At 35.5% G+C, this 21657-nt stretch overlaps 1 protein-coding gene across 2 annotated transcripts in view; it reads right to left on the bottom strand.

The window, feature by feature from the left end:
• The window catches only part of FNIP1 (folliculin interacting protein 1), a 115813-nt gene that overhangs the window by 13554 nt on the left and 80602 nt on the right, over positions 1-21657 (bottom strand). For both annotated transcript variants that reach the window (XM_057735878.1, XM_057735885.1), the window contains 5 exons: positions 21173-21258; positions 7486-7632; positions 6456-6625; positions 1854-3267; positions 873-1041 (listed from right to left, as the gene is read on the bottom strand). In XM_057735878.1, coding sequence (XP_057591861.1) covers positions 873-1041; positions 1854-3267; positions 6456-6625; positions 7486-7632; positions 21173-21258 — 1986 coding nt within the window. The remainder of the gene's footprint in view (positions 1-872; positions 1042-1853; positions 3268-6455; positions 6626-7485; positions 7633-21172; positions 21259-21657) is intronic.

Genomic DNA, 21657 nt, shown 5'->3' with positions numbered 1-21657 from the left:
TACCATGACCAAGTGAGATATTCCCCCCTAGGAATACAAGGGTTGGATTAACATCTAAAAATCGATCAAGGTAATCTATCACACTAACAGTTTAAAGAAGGAAAACCGACACTATCACTTCAACAGACACAGAAAAAGTATTTGACAAAAACCCACACTCATTCATAATTTAAGTGGGTAGGGGACAGAAAACTCAAAACACTAGAAACAGAAGGAAACTTTATCCACCTGATAAAGAGCATCTTACAAGAATCCAACAACTAACGTCACACTCAATAATTAAAGACAATGTTTTCCCCCTAAGAACAGGAATAAGACAAGGATGTCCACTATTAGCACTTCAATGCAACACTGTACTGAGTTTCTAGCCTGTATGATCAGGCAAGAAAAAGAAAAAGAGGCACCCAGACCGGAAAGGAAGATGATAACATGAGCCTGTATGTAGAAAATCTTAAAGAATCCACACACAAAAAACTATGAGAACTAATAAAAGAGCTCAGCAAAGTGGCAGGATACAAGAACAATATACAAAAACCAACTGTACTACTACACACAAGCAATGAAAATTAATTCCACTCACATTTAAGCATTTATAATATTTTGATATTATACATAACCTAGTGATGAACATCTGTGAATACATACAGTATTTTCTGTACTTTCAGATTTCCAATTTGATAGATTCCTAGAACTCTCTACTTGCTTTCATGATGACAGGTACAAACATGCAGATTACTACATATAAAGTGATGGGTGTAGAGAACAACAATTGTGTTACACACTGAAGTGTGACCAAAAATAAGGCAATTCTGGTTTCTACTGGTTAACAGAGTTTGTCCTAAATAAATTTAAGAGCAGCGAAGGTCACTCACCTGCACAGCATGAGACAAATCTGACACTAGACACTGACGGAGCCTCTCATCATTCCCAATTCCTTGAAGAACAAAGTCAGGTACATAAGAAGAGCAGTAGCCACCCAGCAAGGACCTCCCAAAGTTGGCAATGTTGGGCTGAACAGCGCTTACTTCAATTAATTTTGACCTGGAAGAAAAGTTCCAAAACAAGGCATACCTAATCAGTAATAAATATATTTTACCAACACAAAAAGAACTGGACTCTACTAGTCCACATTTCCGGTACCATCATTCTCTACAAAATAAACTAATAGTAAAATCATCCTTAAATAAAAACTGGCTTAAGGGCTCAATAAGACCACAAAATACTCTTTCCTATCCAAAAATAGTCTGATGGACAACTCTGTAACGAGGTGAGCATAAATCTTTCATAACAGACTTTAGGAATGCTGCCCCTTGTGTGTGTAACACATTCTTAATACAATCAAATTATGGAAATCATCACCCAAAACACAGTATAAGCAACTCACAAACCCAAAGCTTGGTATATAATGTTTCTCATGTATGAATCTTTTCCTTGCATTCTTGACCAAGAGTATACATTCTATGCTTTCCTCTTATTTCCAAGCTTATTTCTAACAGCTATTTCCTACCTTCTCTCAGTGACTACCTCTTCCTGGTTGCCAAGCTCAGCACAGATCCTTTCTGGGGAGCATAACTCACTCCTAAGCGGCTTGAAAACTCCTAGGCAGTAAGGAATCTCCCACACACCAACATAACTCTTCTCTAATGCTTTCACAAAGTTTTTCGAGAGTACCTGTGAGGCTTAGCCTTTAATTCTTCTTATAAGTAAGAGCATGTGATAATAAAAGAGAATTTGTCCAGAAAAATGATCTCTTCTTTTTTATATTAGCTACTACCAACTTTTAGAGGCCAGCTAAGCAAAAGAATGGTACATATTTATATAGGTTCTATAAAAGGTTAAAATTTCATACTTACCCAGGAAAAGGTATCTCATCTTCTTCTGCCCAATCTTCTTGTTCTCCTCCATAATAACTGCTTACTTGTCTAGTCACATCATGACCTGTATCTTCACTTTCACTATCCCCAAGGGCACTATCTGAACTTTCATTTCTTGGAATGTCCCATTCAGCTCCCACAGCAATTTTTTTCTCTGAGCTCTCTTTATCCCCATGGGGGACAAGAATGGAGAGTGCATCTCTTTGGTCTTGCTGAGGAAAGCAGGTTTTACATGAATCTTGGTGAACTGTTCCTACACATTTGCAAAATTTGTTGTTCTGTTTGCTAATTTTTATACACAATCTTTTTGAAAACTCTAACATACAACAGTGTTCTTCACTGTCTGTACTTGTCTTAACTGGAATATCATCAATAGTCCTGGTTTCAATTGAATCATCATTAAAATATTCATCAAATAAGCTCATGCTTTCTGGGTCTGAATGATTCCAGCAGGGAAGTTCACAGGGCTTTCCAGATACCATGTTCGGTATATCAGGCTCTCCAGATTTAGTTGTTTGTTTAGTTTCTTGATGCTGATCAACAGCCCCTCTTTCTTCCTTCGGTGATTTGGTGTGATGCCTGGTAATCTGATCCACTACTGCCTGGCTTCGGAGTTCAGTATCTGAGTCAGGTGACATAGAATCCCCAATCAAGAAAGTAACCTTTGTCTGGGTTGTCTCACAAGAAAATGCAGCTGTCACAAGCTTATCTGGAGGTTTTTTTTCCAAAACCATTCCTGTGGATCTCAACACTTTACCTGTGTGATTACCTGAATCTAGCAATTCCTCACTCTGCCATGTTTCCTCTGCTGGCTCTAAGCTTGATTTTGACAATGCACATCTGTCTACCGGAGCAGATCCTGTGCAAACAACTGTTTCTAACTTGGTGTCAAGGCAAGTTCTTAATTTATCTCTATACTGTTTAACATCAACAGCATTTTCTTCTTGACAGTCAGAAGGAGAAATCATTCCGCACTCATTTGAAATTCCTAGCAGCTCCTTAGAGCTGTTTTGAATATCTTCTCTTTCTTGTCGCGAAACATTCTCTATATTTTGCCCAAGGAGTGGACAACTGCAATATTTACAGTTACAATTAGGAGTCCTTGTTTCTTCTGACTCTCTAAAGAGCAAACTGCTTTTATTTCTATGCATTGTGATAAGCACATACTCAGATTCTTCAATTTCACCTTTCTCTAAAGTGGTAGTAATTACTGTGCCTGGCATAACAATGGCTTCATCTTCTCCATTTTCTAAAAGATGGGTTTCTTGAAGTTCAGAGCATCTTATGAAATAAGTAAGAAAATAAAGCAGTCTCTGGACCATGTCTTGTCGTTTGCCAACTACCACAGTCCTTGCTAACCGTACAGGAGAGCCAATAGCGCCATACAAGTCTCCTGAAATGGAAAAATCAGTTAATGGACACATCCTCTACTCACATAGATAATAAGCAGGCTATTTTCAATTATCAGAAACCGACTCTTATTGTATGAGGGGTAGTTCAGATTTTACTCTTGGTTCCTTAATAGGTGACTGATTATTCAGGAGTAGGATGAGATGAATGGTCTGAACCAAAAAGAAAGGTGAATGGAGGGGCTTTCTAGCTTCCTCCTTAAGTAGCTGCTATGGTGCTGAAACCACAAGCGAACAGTCAGTTGTGAAAGTCACATTTACAAAGAACATGCTCTGTCCCAGTCCCCTTGCAGAGCACTTCATCTGGGTGGAGAAGTACTGACTGAAGTACTATGTGCAAAAACACATCTTGGGGACCAAGGAGAGGAAGGCAGTAGTAGTGAAATGGAGCAGAACTGAAGTAGTCACATCACACACTTAACCCTCCTTGATTTAAATCACATCTCTGAACTTCAACTGTTGCTGTCCTACCGAGGACCCCACATTACCTCTCCTGTTTTTAAAAGCCCATTTTCCTTTCCATTCCATTCCTTAGAGGGTTGGGTACTCAGGATAGACCCAACATATTTACCCTTGTGATTCATTTTCACTTCTGTATCCATACTACACATGAACAGCCATTACATTTAAAAAAGGAGGAGGGGAATTTAAAGTTTTGCAAGTTGTCAGCATACACATTTAAAAATTCTCTATTTTTACTTTACAAGAACCTCACACTTTTTAAAGGAACAAACATATATAAGCCTCAAATAATATACTATAGACTATATTATGATAAATTTTCTCCTCTAGCTAAAACATTGGCTCTAGTACCATCATGCCATTGTTCAAAACTACTCCCAAGGTTTTCACTAACAACCAAATAAACTGAAACTGTTTTGGTATGGTGAGTCTTTCTTGACTGGTTCCACTTTACCAGATTTATCTTCTGATAGTCACCCTTTTTCATCTTTATTCACCCAAAATCCCACTTAAAGTGGACTACTTAAACTGGAGAACTGAATATGCTCAGCATTTCTTTTTATGTATTTTCTCTCTTTTAATTTACTTTTTTATTTTTGGCTGCATCAGGTCTTCGTTGCTGTGTGCAAGCTTTCTCTAGTTGTGGCAAGCAGGGGCTACTCTTCATTGCGGTGCACGGGCTTCTCTTGTTACAGAGCATGAGCTCCAGGCACACAGGCTTTTGTAGTCACAGCATGCAGGCTCAGTACTTGCGGCACACAGGTCTAGTTGCTCTGCAGCACATGGGATCTTCCCAGATGAGGGATCCAACCCGTGTCCCCTGCACTGGCAAGCGAATTCTTAACCTCTGCGCCACCAGGGAAGTCCCTGCTCAGCTTAACACCTAGACCCCTTTACTATGCTATGTACTTTCCCTTCCCTCTGTATCTCTGTCAGTCCAAAGTTTCCCACGTAAGCATCCTCCCTTGGACAAAAAGTAAGCTTCCCTAATTGAACTCCCATTGAACTTTTCATTTCTTATAGTTCCTGTTTGAATTATCATTACTGTCCATTTATATTTTACCTACAGTGTAAGACTATCACTTCTTAAAGGCAAGGACTAGATATCATTCATCTTTATACCCTTCAGTGCTCTTTGCACAGAGCCTTAGATATATTGTGCAATCAATAAATGCAGAATTGAAAACAAATTTGAAATGTTCAAATTAAAAAAAAAATCTACTGAACTACATGATTTGAAAAAAGGTAAGTTAATATTCATACAATGAAATATTACGTAGCATTAAAAAAGAATGAACTATTAATACATAAACATAGGTGAATCTCACAATAATTATGTTGAATGAAAGAACTCAGACCAAAAAGAAAGCACTCAGTTTATGATTCCATCTATATAAAATTCAAGAAAATGCAAACTCATCTACAGTGACAGAAAGCAGACCAGTGGCTGCCTGCATATAAGGAAAAATGAACAGGCAGAGTAGGGAGGAACAGGAGAGAGGGATTACAAAGGGCATGAGGAAACTTTTGTAGTGATGAATAATATGTTCACCATCTTGATTTCAGTGATGGTTTCACAGGTATATATATATTTTGACATATATACAAAACTTACAAAACTGTCTACTTTATATATGTTTTCTGTATGTCAATTATTCCTCAATTATGCAGAAGGAAGGAAAAGGAAGGAAGGAGAGAGGAAATAAGAGTGGGAATGAGGGAGGGAGGTTGGTTGGTTATATGCATTAATAAGCCACATGACAATCTGCCTGGCAAGCTCACTCACCATGACAACCTAAGGGAAGTTTAAGTTTCTACAGGTCACCAAAATGTTCTCACCATACTCCTCCCCCATCACCAAACAGCCATAAAGTAAGAGTAGGAGTAACAGCTACTGTATTTACCAGCCACTGTCCTAAGCACTATACTCACATTATTTCATTTACTTTTCACATTATGAAGTATGTACTATTTATTTATTTATTTATTTAATGTATTTTTTGGCGACACTGCTTGGCTTATGGAATCTCAGTTCCCCAACTAAGGATTGAACCCAGGCCAAGGCAGTGAAAGCACCGAATGCTAACCACTAAACCACTAGGGAACTCCCTGTACTATTCATTATTATCCCCAATCTATAAATAGAGAAACTGTGATTCAAACATGGTCTGCCTGACTTCACAGTTTGCGCTTGAATTTAAGCATCATGCTGCACTGACTTCCTAATGACTGTCAACTCAACAACTAACCCCTCTCTCCTGTTACCCATTTATTTAGCGGGGTGACCAGCACTAAGGAAAACAGTTTCAAAAATTACTCAACAAACAAAAGTGGAACAATGGAAACCTCAATGACTGCTTCTCAGTTAAGCAGATTTATTCTAGTGATCACAGATGACTTTGCTGATTCATTCTTTCTAGGCAAAGTACCTAACACAAACACCCTGAAGACTCCAAAGTTGCTAGTAAACCAGCCATCATCCTGCCCCTTTTGTTTCAGCTGCAGGTCTATCTATAAGGAATGATATTAAACATAAGATGGGGATAAGACAATTTAGCAGTCATGAAATGACAAGTAAGGAAGAAGTGCTTTAGAAAGGAGGTGAAAGGAGAGCACTTAACTTTTCTCTATTTTTGCCATAAAATAACTCCAGACAGTTACACAAAAGTCTAAGTATAATGCATAATGCAAGGGTTTTCAGAATACATACCCAGTTGTGCCCAAAGTGGGTTATATGGATGAGTCTTTGCCAACATGTCCACACTCTGAGAGGAATGTTTTTCTAAAAATATTTTTATAGGTGGTTGTCCATTTGGCATGACTGTTGGAACCCAGGCAAGATGATTGGTCAGAACTGCAGTAATGAGTGCTGACAAGAATCTGAAAACAAAACACATCCTATCACATTCTAATTTGCTTTCATAAAACCTCAAGCAAAATGCAGTGACAGAATAAAGCAGAGAGGGTACATGGCCAAACATCATAAAAAAGGACAGGATAAAAGAAAGGACAGGTATATCACCAAGATGAAAACAAAAGTTAATAAATTTTTTTGGTTGCATAGGAGTTAAAAGAAAAATCCTTAAAACAAAGACAGCACTCACAAGGAGCTATTTCTACTCATAATTAAAAAACAAAACTGCCATATTTTACGTGAAAAACTATGGATTCTTTTCAGTGTTTAAAATACACATATATTAATGAAGCAACCAGGATGTCTATACATTTCCAAATTACTGAAAAGGAAAATAATAAGAAAACTTTGTTTAAATAAAAACACCTAAATTACTCATCTAGATTCTAAGAATTTAATGAATGATTAGAAGAAAACAATATGCTAAACTACCACACTGTATTACTGGAATCTTGGCACTTTCCTATATATTTTTTAACTTCTCTATAGAATGAAACTGCATACATGGATATAATTCATGAAAAAATGGGAAGCTTCAGAGTTCTGTAAGATGTCAGGAATTTTAAATTTAACACACAAAGAAATTTTTACTGTTTCTCATTCATAAGTTTCTTTGGCCTTCTTCCATACCCTATCTTTTAATTACCTTAATTATCTTTTATAATTCTGCTTTGCTCACTAATAATATGAAATAATTCCAAAGGTAATGATTAATTCTTTCACTTTTGTAACTGAACTTGATCACAATCTAGATATCTAGTTATAGTAAATAATAGCTAAGATAGTTAAGATAGCTTAGATAGAAGGGAGAGAGGGAGAGCCATACTGATTTTTGGAAGCATTTTCCATTAGAAAAGTGAACTCCTTCATGAAACGATGGCAAAGCTGGTTCTTTTCTGGAGTCCCCGACATCATTGTAAGCCAGACAGGCTCTCCAATTCGTGGCATTGTGTAAAGATTACAAATTGTTGTTCTAAAAAGAGGAAAACATTATAAAATTCATAGTTCCCAGAATTACACACTCTTAATAACGTTGCCAGCTTGGGTCTCACATCTAGATTATTAAGGCTTTTGACAAAAGACAATGAGTCAAGTCTTTCCTTCTTTCTCATCAGCATAGTACCAAGGTAAAGGTTTTGTACATGACCTTAAAATGTGTTGGTTCGGTGCTGGCTCTGCCCTCAAAGACTGTGTGCCGTTGCGTAAACTATTTCCCTACTTTAAGTATCAGTTTCCTTTACCTGTAAAATGAAAGGAAAGGACTAGGTAATTTCTAGACCCTTTCCAGTTCAACATTTCTGAGGTTATAAGCTATACTTAAATATACTGCAAATAATTAACAATGTAGAACACAAAAATATTTTAAATGGAGTAATAGCTTATGGATAATACCCATTCAAAACAATAGTTTATCAGCATCGTATTGTTGCCTATGCTGAGACTCCACAGTTAAGTTCTGAAGGACGACAAGGACACTATATATGCATGCTGTATTTTATGGCTCTCCCTAAATTTTCTGAAGTTTTCCCTTGAATCAACACAAAAGAGGATTATTGCACAATTATCATAGTGCTTTTCTGGCTGACTCCTGCATTTATTCAGATAATAGGTAGCCTTCTGACTTGCCCTCTTTACTAAAGGCTTTAAAGGATACCTTTAAGATGTCAATTCTTTTCCTTTTACATTAATATCTGTTCAGCAAAGTTCTATACACTCACCAGACTAAAGAACTCCTCAAAAGTTGGGGCTTAAGAAACTAGGTGATCTCTTCGAAGCTACAGAATGATATCCTACCGTCCACTCTCTAGAACAGTGCTAACATAACTTTTAGCAATGATGGGAATGTTCTATATCTGTGCTATCCAACATGGTAGCCACTAGCCATATGTGATTACTAAATACCTGAAATGTGGCCAGTGTGACTGGAGAATTGGATTTTAAATTTTATCCAGTTGTAATTAAATTAATTTAAATAGGCACATGTGGCTAATGGCTACTATATTAGAGAGTACAGCTCTAGAAAGTTCTCTGAGATTTCCACAAAGCTCTGATACCTACCTCAGTATAATTTTCTAAAACCTAAAATTCAGAAAAGGGAAAGAATTTTGTTGCTTGTACAAGTTTTACTGAGTCTCAACCCAATGTGAATATGATATGTTACCATAAATAAAAGTGACAACTACAGGTCATATTAATGAATTCTTAGCAGGGCATAAAATAACTGCTGAGAACTTAAAAATAAATGAATGGAAAAAATTACAGGTATCTTATAGAGAAAAATATGACTATAATATAAACTAGGGATATGTGAAAATGCTTATTTTTAAAGACTATTATAGATGTCCAGATAGGATGGAAAACTGAGCACAAATGTTACCCACTTTCAGTTCTGATGTCTCAATTGAACACTACATAAGCATTTGAAAACAAATGAATCACTACAACAAACAGAACTGAAGAAAAACTTCAGTGAAAATTAAAATTACAGAAGACAAAACACAGAGAAAAATGTTAATTTAAGTAGTAGTGTAGAGGAAGACAGTGGAATATGGTGCTCATAAAGGAGCTAATTTGCCCCACTGAAGCTAGAAGAGTATAAGGACTCAAAAGTGTCTGGTAAAAAGAAGGGCAAGAGTTATACAGGAAGATAAACTGAGAGACTAATTCAAGGTATATAAATGATTAGTGACCCCTACCCTCCACCCCATTTTCCCGCAGAATAACTAAAGATAAGAGAGCAGATGTAGCAACTGACCAGCCTAGAGAAATGACATGCCCAAACCCTCCCTGATATATGAATCTTTCACAGTACACAAACAGATATACAGCAAATCTTGTGGTATTAAAATTTCATGGCAGAGGCAGCAATTATGGGGAAAAATGTTTAAATATGCTCCTTCAGGCAATGAAACTGAAAAAAAAAATTGACCAACACTGCTCTGAAGTGAGGTTTTCCAATCTGCACTCCCAACCTGTATTTTGGTGCTTCACTCAACCCTTAATGAGCAACCAAAATATTAATATATAGGGAAAGCTTCCAAGGAGAGAGGGACATGAACAGAAAGACACACATACACACACACACACACACACACACACACACACACAAAATGACTCCAGAGGAAACAGAAAATAATATATTCAGAAAAAGAAGCACATATGGGCAGCTTATCTTTGACAAAGGAGGCAAGAATATACAATGGAAAAAAAGACAGCCTCTTCAATAAGTGGTGCTGGGAACATTGGACAGCAACATGTAAAAGAATGAAATTAGAACACTTCCTAACACCATACACAAAAATAAACTCCAAATGGATTAAAGACCTACATGTAAGGCCAGATACTATAAAACTCCTAGAGGAAAACATAGGCAGAACACTCTATGACATACATCAAAGCAACATCCTTTTTGACCCACCTCCTAGAATCATGGAAATAAAATCAAGAATAAACAAATGGGACCTCATGAAACTTAAAAGCTTTTGCACAGCGAAAGAAACCATAAACAAGACAAGCAGACAGCCCTCAGAATGGGAGAAAATACTTGCCAACGAAGCAACAGACAAAGGATTAATCTCCAAAATACATAAACAGCTCATGCAGCTTAATACCAAAAAAGCAAATAACCCAATCCACAAATGGATGGAAGACCTAAACAGACATTTCTCCAAAGAAGACATACAGATGGCCAACAAACACATGAAAACATGCTCAACATCACTCATCATTAGAGAAATGCAAGTCAAAGCCACAATGAGGTATCACCTCATACCAGTCAGAATGGCCATCATCAAAAAATTTAGGAACAATACACTCTGGAGAGGCTGTGGAGAAAAGGGAACCCTCCTGGACTGCTGGTGGGAATGAAAAGTGATACAGCCACTATGGAAACAGTAAGGAGGTTCCTTAAAAAACTAACAATAGAACTACCATATGACCCAGCAATCCCACTACTGGGCATATACCCTGAGAAAACCATAATCCAAAAAGATACATGTACCACAATGTTCACTGCATCATTATTTACAATAGCCAGGACATGGAAGCAACCTAAATGCCCATCAACAGATGAATGGACAAAGAAGACGTGGCACATACATACAGTGGAATATTACTTTGCAACAAAAAGGAATGAAATTGAGTTATCTGTAGTGAGGTGGATGGTCCTAGAGTCTGTCATACAGAGTGAAGTCAGAAAGAGAAAAACAAATACAGTATGCTAATGCATATATATGGAATCTAAAAAAATAGTATTGATGAACTCAATGGCAGAGGAATAGTAAAGACACAGACATAGAGAACAGACTTGAGGAGACAGAGGGGGAGACGGAGAAGCTGGGACAAAGTGAGAGAGTAGTATTGACATTTATACACTTCCAAATGTAAAATAGATAGCTAGTGGAAAGCAACTGCCTAACACAGGGAGATAAACTCAATGATTGCTGATGACCTAGAGGGGTGGGATAGGAAGGGTGGGAGGCAGGCTCAAAAGGGAGGGAATATGGAGATATATGTATAAATACAGCTGATTTGCTTTGTTGTACAGCGGCAACTGGCACAACAGTGTAAAGCTATTATACTGCAATAAAGATCCGGGGGAGGAAAAAAAAACCACCTATCCTTCTGAAACTATTCCAAAAAATCTCAGAGGAAGAAATACTCCCAAACTCATTCTATGAGGTCTCCATCACCCTGATGCCAAAATTGGACAAAGATACCACAAAAAAAATTACAGGTCAATATCAATGATGAACACAGATGCAAAAATCCTCAACAAAATATTAGCAAACTGAATCCAACAACACATTAAAAGGATCATACACCATGATCAAGTGGGATTTGTCCCAAGGATGCAAGGGTTCTTCAGTATCCACAAATCAATCGGTGTGATATACCACATCAACAAATTGAAGAATAAAAATGATATGATCATCTCAACAGATGCAGAGAAAGCTTTTGACAAAATTCAAAACTCATTTATGATAAAAACTCTCCAGAAAGTGGGCACAGAGGGAGCATACCTCAACGTAATAAGGCCATATACCACAAACCTAGAGCTAACATCATAATCAAGGGTGAAAAGTTGAAAGCATTTCTTCTAAGATCAGGAACAAGACAAGGATGCCCACTATCGCCACTTTTATTCAGCATAGTTTTGGAAGTCCTAGCCATCTCAATCCGAGAAGAAAAAGAAATACAGGGAATCCAAATTGGAAGAGAAGAAGTAAAACTGTCACTGTTTGCAGATAACATGATATTATACATAGAAAATCCTAAAGATGCTACCAGAAAACTACTGGATCTCATCAATGAATCTAGTAAAATTGCAGGATACAAAATTAATATACAGAAATTTCTTGCATTTCTATATACTACCAATGAAAGATCAAAAAGAGAAATTAAGGAAACAATCCCATTTGGCACTGCAACATAAAGAATAGAATACCTAGGAATAAACCTACCTAAAGAGACAAAAGACCTGAACTCTGAAAACTATAAGACACTGATGAAAGAAATCAAAGATGACACAAACAGATAGAAAGATATACCATGTTCTTGGATTGGAAGAATCAATACTGTCAAAATGACTATACTACCGAAGGCAATGTACAGATTCAATGCAATCTCTATCAAATTACCAATGGCATTTTTCATTTAACTGGAACAAAATATCTTAAAACTTGTATGAAGACACTAAAGATCCCAAATAGCCAAAGCAATCTTAAGAAAGAAAAACACAGCTTCAGGAATCAGGCTGCCTGACTTCAGACTATACTACAAAGCTACAGTATCAAAACACTATGGTACTGGCACAGAAACAGAAATATAGATCAATGGAACAGGACAGAAAGCCCAGAAACAAACTCATGCACCTATGGTCAACTAATATATGACACAGGAGGCAAAACTGTACAATGGAGAAAAGACTCTTCATAAATGGTGTTGGGAAAACTGGATGGCTACATGTAAAAGGAAAAAATTTGAATATTAACACCATACACAAAAATAAATTCAAAATGGATTAAAGGCATAAATGTGAGACCCGCTACTATAAATCTCCTAGAGGAAAATATAGGCAGAACACTCTCTGACATAAATCACAGCAATATCTTTTACAATCTGTCTCCTAGAGCAAGAGAAATAAAAACAAAAATAAACAAATGGGATCTAATCAAACTCAAAAGCTTTTGCCCAGCAAAGCCATAAACAAAAAGACAACCCACAGAACAGGAGAAAATATTCGCAAACAATGTGACCAAAAAGGGATTAATCTTCAAAATTTACAAATAGATCATGCAGCTCAATATAAAAAACAACCCAATCAAAAAATTGGGCAGAAGACCTAAACAGACTGTTCTCCAAAGAAGACATAAGGATGACCAAAAGGCACAGGAAAAGATGCTTAACATCACTAATTATTAGAGAAATGCAAATCAAAACTACAATGAGGTATCACCTCTCACTAGTCAGAATGGCCGTCATCAAAAAGTCTACAAACAAAAAATGCTGGAGAGGGTATGGAGAAAAGGGACCCCTCTCACACTGTTGGTGCGAATATAAATTGGTGCAGCCACAATGGAGGACAGGATGGAAGTTCCTTAAGAAACTAAAAATAGAGCTACCATATGATCTAGCAATCCCACTCCTTGGGCATATATCTGGAGAAAAATATGGTTTGAAAGGATACATGCACCCCAATGTTCATCGCTACACTATTTACAATAGCCAAGACATGGAAACAACCTAAATGTCCACCGACAGAGAAATGGACAAAGAAGATATGGTACATATACAAAATGGACTATTACTCAGCCATAAAAAAGAATGAAATAATGCCATTTGCATCAACATGGATGGACCTGAAGATTATCATACTAAGTGAAGTCAGACAGAGAAAGACAAATATCATGTGATATTGCTTATATATGGAATCTAAGGGGAAAAAATGATACAAACGAACTTATTTACAAAACAGAAACAGACTCACAGACTTAGAGAATGAACTTATGGTTATGGGGCGGGGGGGGGGAGGGAAGGATGAGGGGAAGGACAGACTGTGAGTTTGGGGTTGACATGTATACAATGTTATACTTAAAAACAGATAACCAACAAGGACCCACTGTATAGCACAGGGAACTCTGCTCAATACTCTGTAATAATCTAAATGGAAAAAGAATGTGTAAAAGAATAGATACGTGTATATGTGTAACTGAATCACTTTGCTTTACACCTGAAACTAACACAACCTTGTTAATCAACTCTACTCCAATATAAAATAAAAATTAAAGAAAAAAAAAAGACAAGACAGATATATGGAAAATCTCCAAATGCTTGGTGATTTTAACAATACATTTCTGCATAACATAAGGGTCAAAGAAGAAATCTCAAGAGAAACTTAAAAATACTTTGAATTAAATTTTCATTCAACTTAACAAAATTTGTGGAATTCAGCAAAAGCAGTGCTTAGAAGGAAATTTAGGGCTTCCTAGGTGGTGCAGTGGTTGAGAATCCGCCTGCCAACGCAGGGGACACAGGTTTGATCCCTGTTCCAGGAAGATCCCACATGCCGCAGAGCAACTCAGCCCGTGCACCACAACTATTGAGCCTGTGCTTTAGAGCCCATGAGCCACAACTATTGAGCCCATGTGCTACAACTACTGAAGCCCATGTGCCTAGTGCCCGTGCTCCGCAACAAGAGAAGCCACGGCAATGAGCAGCCCCCACTCACCACAACTAAAAAAGAAGAAAGCCCGCACACAGCAAAAAAGACCCAGCACAGCCAATAAAATTAATTAATTAATTAATTAATTTTAAAAAAAGGAGGAAATTTACAGCACTGAATATATATATTGGGGAAAAGAAAGATCAGAAAGCAATAATCTAAGCTTTAACTTTAGGAAACTACAGAAAGATGAACAACATAAAACTAAAGCAAGTAGGAGAAAAGAAATAAAAAATTAGATAAAAATTCATTGGAATTAAAGACAGAAAATCAATAGATGAAAAATCAACTAAACAAAATCTGATTCTTTAAAAAGATCAAAGATTCTTTGAAAACTGATGAATTTCTATCCAAGATAACCAAGTAAAAAAGAGAAATGACACAAATTTCTAAAATTAGAAATAAAAGAGGGGTCCATCACTACTGATCTATGGACCTTAAAAGGATAATCAAGAATATGAACAACTCTATGTTTGCAAATTTGATGACTTAGATGAACCAGACCAATTCCTTGAAAGACACAAACTACCAAAACTCAAACAAGAAGAAACAGATAACCTGAATAGTCCTATACCTATTTTTAAAATTGAATCAATAATTGATAACTCTCAGTAAACCAGGAATAAAGAGGGAACTTGTTCAACTTGATAAAGAGTATCTGTAAGAAACCTAACTTCATACTTAATGGTGAGAAACTTGAAGTTTTCCCACTTTAGATCTGGTAAAAGGCAAGAATGAGTCTTCTCACCATTGCTTTTCTACATTGTACAGGAAGCCCTTGTTAATTCAATAAGGCCAGAAAAAGAAATAAAAGGTATACAGGTTGGGAAGGAAGACATAAATCTGTCTCTATTCACAGATGACATAATTGCTTATGTAGAAAATCTGAAAGAAGTGACAAAAAACTCCTGGAATTAAGAAGCAGCTACAGCAAAGTTGTAGGATATAAGGTTAATATACAAAAGTCAATTGCATTCTTATATACCATCAACAACTTTGAAATTATAAACACAGTATCATTAATATTAACAGCCAAAAAAAACCCACCCTGAAATATTAGGTATAAATCTTTTTAAAAAGTACAAGTTCTGTAGGAGGAAAATTACAAAACTGATTAAAAAAATCTAAGAAGATATAAATAAATAGCAAGCTATTCCATGTTCATGGACAGGAAGTCTTGCTATTGCTAAGATGTCAATTTTCCCCAAATTAATCTACAGATTCAATGCAATCTCAATCAAAATCCCAGCTAACTTATTTTGTGGATATCAACATACTGATTCTAAAGTTTGGAGAGGCAAATGATCCAAAATAGTCAATACAACATTGAAGGAAAAGAACAAACTTGGAGGACTCATACTATCTGACTTCAAGAATTATTATAAAGCTACAGTAATGAAGACAGTGTGGTGCTGCTGAAAGAATAGACAAATAGGTCAATGAAACAAAACAGAGAGCTCAAAAATCGAGCCCCAGAAATATACTCAAATAAACTGATATCTGATAAAGGAGAAAAAGCAAGACAATGGAGCAAAGACAGTCTTTTCTACAAATGATGCTGGAACAACTGGAAATTTGTATGCTTTCACCAAAAAAAAGAAAAAAAAATCAAAATGGATCATAGACCTAAATGTAAATGCAAAATCATAAAACTTCTAGAGCATAACATGTGAGAAAACTTAGTGATCTTGTGTTTGGTAATAACTTTTTAGATATAACACCAAAGGCACTATTCAGGAAAAAATAATTGTTAAGCTGCACTTCATTAAAATTTAAAACTCTGCTCTGTGAAAATATTACGAGAATGAACTCAAGTCACAGACTAGGAGAAAGAAAGTATTTGCAAAACACATATCTGATAAAGGACTAATATCCAAAATGCACAAAAAAAATCCTCAAAACTGAACAATAAGAAAACCAACAAGCCAAGTTAAAAAAGAGCAAAAGATTGAACAGATACCTCACCCAGAAAGATAAACAGACTGCAAATAAGTATTTGAAAAGACGGTCAACCTCATATGTCATTAGGAAACTGCGAATTAAAACAATGAAATACTGTTACACATCTATTAGTACAGATAAAAATGATAAAACAAAACAAAATCTGACAATATCAAATGCTGACAAGAATAGGGAACAACAGGAACTCTCATTAACTGCTAGTGGGAATGCAAAATGATACAGTCACTTTAGAAGACAGTTGACAGTTTCTTACAAATCTAAACACAGTCTTCTGTGGACATCTAGCAATTATGCTCCTAGGTATTTACTCAGTTGAACTGAAAACAAGTCCACACAAAACCTCACACATGAACGTTTAGAGAAGCTTTACTTATAATCACCCAAAACTATAGCAATCAAGATGTCCTTCAACTGAGGTGAATGGACAAATTGTGGTATAGCCACGCAATGGAATATTACACAGTGAAGTTTTTTATAAAAATGAGCCATTAAGCCACAAAAAGACATAGAAAAATCTTAATTGCATATAGCTAAGTCAAAGAACCAGTCTGAAAGGGCTACATACTATATGATTCCCAGAATATGACATTCTGAAAGAGGAAAAATTATAGACACAGACCATCAGCCAATGGCTGCGAGGGGTTTGGTGGGAAGGGAGAAGGAATGAATAGGTGAAGTACAGGAGATTTTCAGAGGGGTGAAACTATTCTGTCTGATACTATAATGGTGGACACATGACATTATGCATTTGTACAATACAAAGAATGGAACTCAGTGTAGACTATGGACTTCAGTTAATAATAATGTATCAATATTGGTTTGTTAATTGTAACAAACATACCACACTAATGCAATATGTTAATAACTGGTGAAACTATGGATAGTGCAGAGAGGGCTATATGCAAAAACTCTGAACTGTTAGCTCAATTTTCCTATAACTCTGACACTGTTAGAATTAAATCTATGAATTAAATGTTTGTGTACACATATATATCCACATATGTATATACACATACACATATATATGTGAAATTAAGCTATTTATACTCTTAATTAATAATACAGAGTGACCACGAAATAGAAGATATAATAGAAAGCCATGTCTCAGAATCTACCATTTTGTTGGTGGTTTGTTTTGTTGTCTTTACTCCCATTCCCAACACTCCAGATGAGTGTTCATTATACAGCCTGTATGGGCCTTGCTCCACAGATACAAACATGAATAATTTCAGAAAATGGAAGAGAATCAGACTGAATTTACAGACTAAAAGACAATGGGGTCTAGATTAGTGGACATAAATCTTCAACCCTAAAACAGAAATCTAAACTTTAATAACGTTCAGTAGCCAGGAAGGTACAAAATTATACGATATATGGGTTAATACAACTGGTAGAGATAGAGCTTATGGCAAACTAGACAGAGCTTGTCTGGTCTAAATCGTAAAAAACAAAGAGGCCAAATAAAATATGTGCTGGCTGGAGTTCTGTCACCTACAATTAAGCTGGACTTACTAACTTTAGTCAACATAGATAAAATAGAAAAGCACTTATGTTGAGCCTAATGTGCCCCCTCTTTTTCTTTAACTATAGAACACTTACTGAAATAACAAATCTATTGATAAAAAATTTATCTAATGCAGCCTAAATCACTAACACTGGTTTAAGCAATTTAGTATAATTTACCTCTTGAGTCATACAGAAAGTATCTTAAAACTAATTCTTAAAAATACACCTAAGGACTTCCCTGGTGGTCCAGTGGTTAAGACTCCATGTTTCCAATGCAAGGGATACGGGTTTGATCCCTGGTGGTAGAACTAAAATCCCACATGCCACAGGGCGCAGCCAAAAACAAACAAATAAACAAAAAACCCAAAAACAACAAAAAAAAACCTCAAAGAAATTCTCATCTTAAGCAAGTATCCTGACATCAAAATTATTTATATGATCTTATGTTCATAAAACTATCAAAACTTTCACGTAAAAGCTTTTAGAAACATACAAAGAGTTATGAATTGGGAAGTTATGAAGATAACATAGACAGTCAAGCAAAGTCAGCTCATTAAATTTGTTTGAAATTCCCTCTAGAAATATTGAGGGAATGTACTTTATTTCCCCTATACTTCATGTATAAGAAACGTTATGTATATGAAACTTGATTTAATCATGAATGGTATCTGAAATGTAATAACCTGAATTCTTTTTTTTTTAAATTTTATTATTTATTTATTATTTTTTGGGGGTACACCAAGTTCAATCATCTGTTTTTATACACATATCCCCGTATTCCCTCCCTCCCGCGACTCACCCCCACCCTCTTAATGTATAGGTATGAACAAACGAAATTATGAATAACTTCACACATAATTCATATATAAAGAGTGATGATGCCAATGAACTGGAGAAACAGACTGATTAAAAATACTACATTACTAGTGTTTAGTGTATACAGTTTTAGTATTGTAAGATGATAAAGTTATAGAGATTTGTTACACAATGTGAATATATTTAACAGTACTGAATTGTACACTTAAAAATGGCTGGGTTTTATTCAATGTCGTTTTTCTTTTACCACAATAAAAAAAATTTTAAATACTGTATTATTTGTTACCATGCTTCATCTGATATTTTAGGAAAGGCCTAAAATGAATGTTAACAAAAATATACAGCAGAAATATCAGCTCTAACATATAACTTTCACCTGTACAAATTATTTCCTTCCAAGACAAAAAAAGAAATAATAAAGGCTGAAATTTAATTCTCTAATGTGTTTTTCTCTATATTTCCTCTAACCAGTGTGTTTACTGCACAAGAAAGATAAAAACTCACGTTTAATGTCTTTTATCCTAAAAATTATAGTAAATAAGAGGTGAAGTACTAGAAAACTTTCTCCTCCTCAATAACTGAATCCAGCCAATGATTATTACACAATCCTCACAAATTTTTTCTTTTTTTTTCTTTTATTTTAAAAAAAATTTTTGGCCATGCCATGTGACTTGCAGGATCTTAGTTCTCCAACCAGGGATCGAACCCGTAACCTCGGCAGTGAAAGCTCAGAGTCCTAGCCACTGGATCATCAGGGAATTGCCAAGTAAACTTTTTCCATTGAAATAAATTAAAAACATGATGATATATTCCATATTAGTTTAGGTTATTTTTACCACACAATTTCTGTTTAATGGTTATCTATAATTCCATCTCAAAAACTATACACAACACTTCTATAAAACATAGCTTTTACTTAGGAAAATAAGTTATTTCATCATAAATTCAAAGATTCTAGAATATGGCTGAGGCAATGAAATCTCTCCTTTTGAGAGAGGTTTAAAAAAGGACACCAGGTTTACTTTCACCTTGGTTTAACACAAAAAGAGAAAAACGAAGAATAAAAAAGGATCAAAGTTGAAAACAAACGTGAGTTCTCTCTTACTGTCAAATGTACTAATAAATACGACTTCTTAGTCATTTCCATTAAAAAAAAAAAGTATATACATGACATGCCTACAGTTTCACAATAGCAATCTTGCAATATCATAGGCCAAAACAGGCTTTCACTTCAAAATGCAATAATTTATATTTAAGCAAACAATCCAGAAGAACCCTGACCCAATAAGGAGCCATACAACACGACTCAATGAACGAAAGTGAGGTACATGGACTATTTCTGATAATAAACCTTAGGCGGCACACAGATCCATATTTTAAATTTTAATTATTACACATTCATTTTTATACCTTGCTTATTATAGCAAAGAAGGTTGACTCCCCATGGAATAAGGGTAATGATGCATACATTTTGAAATACATTTATTTAGGTATAACATAGGGTAGATTTAAAGAGACATTAAATTAAAATGGCATAGATGATATGCAGATTTGGCAATACTGTGAAGGTGAACTGTGAATGTCTTAAGCACTGCTGTAGATTATATTTGTCATAGAAAATAGTGGTCACATTAATGTTGGACATTCTGCTAAGTACCTACATTATCTCATTCTATCTTTACAACAATCTATTAGATTATTACTAAATTGAATTCACAGATTTTTACATTAGAAAATTAAGGGTCAAAAACGCTAACAAATCTGCCCAAGGTCATCAAGGGTAGTAAAATGCAGAGCCAGGATTAGACCACAGGTCTGTCAGATACTAAAGTCTGAGTTCTTGCCCAATGTGTTATACTAGTTCTCAAGTCTAAAGGAGGAAAGACTGAGAGGATGAAGTAAAACTGAAATAGATCTCTCTGAGACAGAAACACATCAATCACTTAGTGTGATTCCCAACAAAAGTTCATATATAATATGTTTCCCTGCCATAATTAGAGTACAGTTACAGCACTTGCTGGAGCTTCAGGCTCCAAGCTTTGTTGTGCCAAAAAATACTGCTAGAAAAAGGATTAAGCAACAGAGTTATATGGAACATCAAGTTCATATTCCCTATATCCAAGTATCTTTGTATTGCATGTATCTAAGAACACGTGATTACTATCACCGGTTAAATAACACTTAACCAGTCCCTACATCTAGGAGCCCAACAAAGGACAAAGCACATTTCTGCTAAAAAACAAGGGTCTCTTCTAGTCATATCTGCTTGTCTAGAGGTCCAATGCTAGAAACCATATCACTGACTCCTCCCAACTTTGCTTGAATTCCAAGCACTTTTTATATTTAATAACAAAGGAGCCAATGGCCTAATGAATTACACCCTCATCTGACTATGGGACAGAGAAATTTAAAGAATTAAACTTTATTAGAGTAAGTTAAATAAAATAAATTTTCCAGTGTACACTGCAAAACAATTCTATATTATGAAAAGCTGGAGAATATGTACCTGAATTCATTTAGGGCATCAACTATTCGATTATATGCCAAACTCCTCTGACTGGCATCAGCTGATCTTCGGCTCATTTTCATAGCCTTGAAAGCAATCAAATAGTTAATTCTTATACTGAGCGTGGGCAAAATATGGGGAAAGAAAGTAGAAGACAAAGTCACACATTTCCACAACATTCTACCCACCATTCTTAACTAGATATATATAAAGACACACATACTTCTGATGGATTTTTTTTTTGCACCTTTGGTCATTTAATGAATACATTAAAATTCAAATTTTTCCAGTGTTAAGCCTCTTATCTTAACTGTCAAACCACAGAATGTCAACACACAAAGAAACTGATGTTGACAGTTTCTGGGTTACATAAAACTTTTTTCTCCCAGATTATAAAATAATAACTCAATAACAACAGCTCCTGGGTTTCGCTAGTATTTCGTAAATAATGGTTCTGTTAAGTAAATCTTTTTTAAAATCTAAAA

The sequence above is a fragment of the Hippopotamus amphibius genome, chromosome 1 (assembly GCF_030028045.1).
Source record: "Hippopotamus amphibius kiboko isolate mHipAmp2 chromosome 1, mHipAmp2.hap2, whole genome shotgun sequence".
Lineage (NCBI taxonomy): Eukaryota > Metazoa > Chordata > Mammalia > Artiodactyla > Hippopotamidae > Hippopotamus > Hippopotamus amphibius.
Note: the sequence above shows the minus strand (reverse complement) of the source record. Positions and strands in the feature narration are given on the sequence as shown.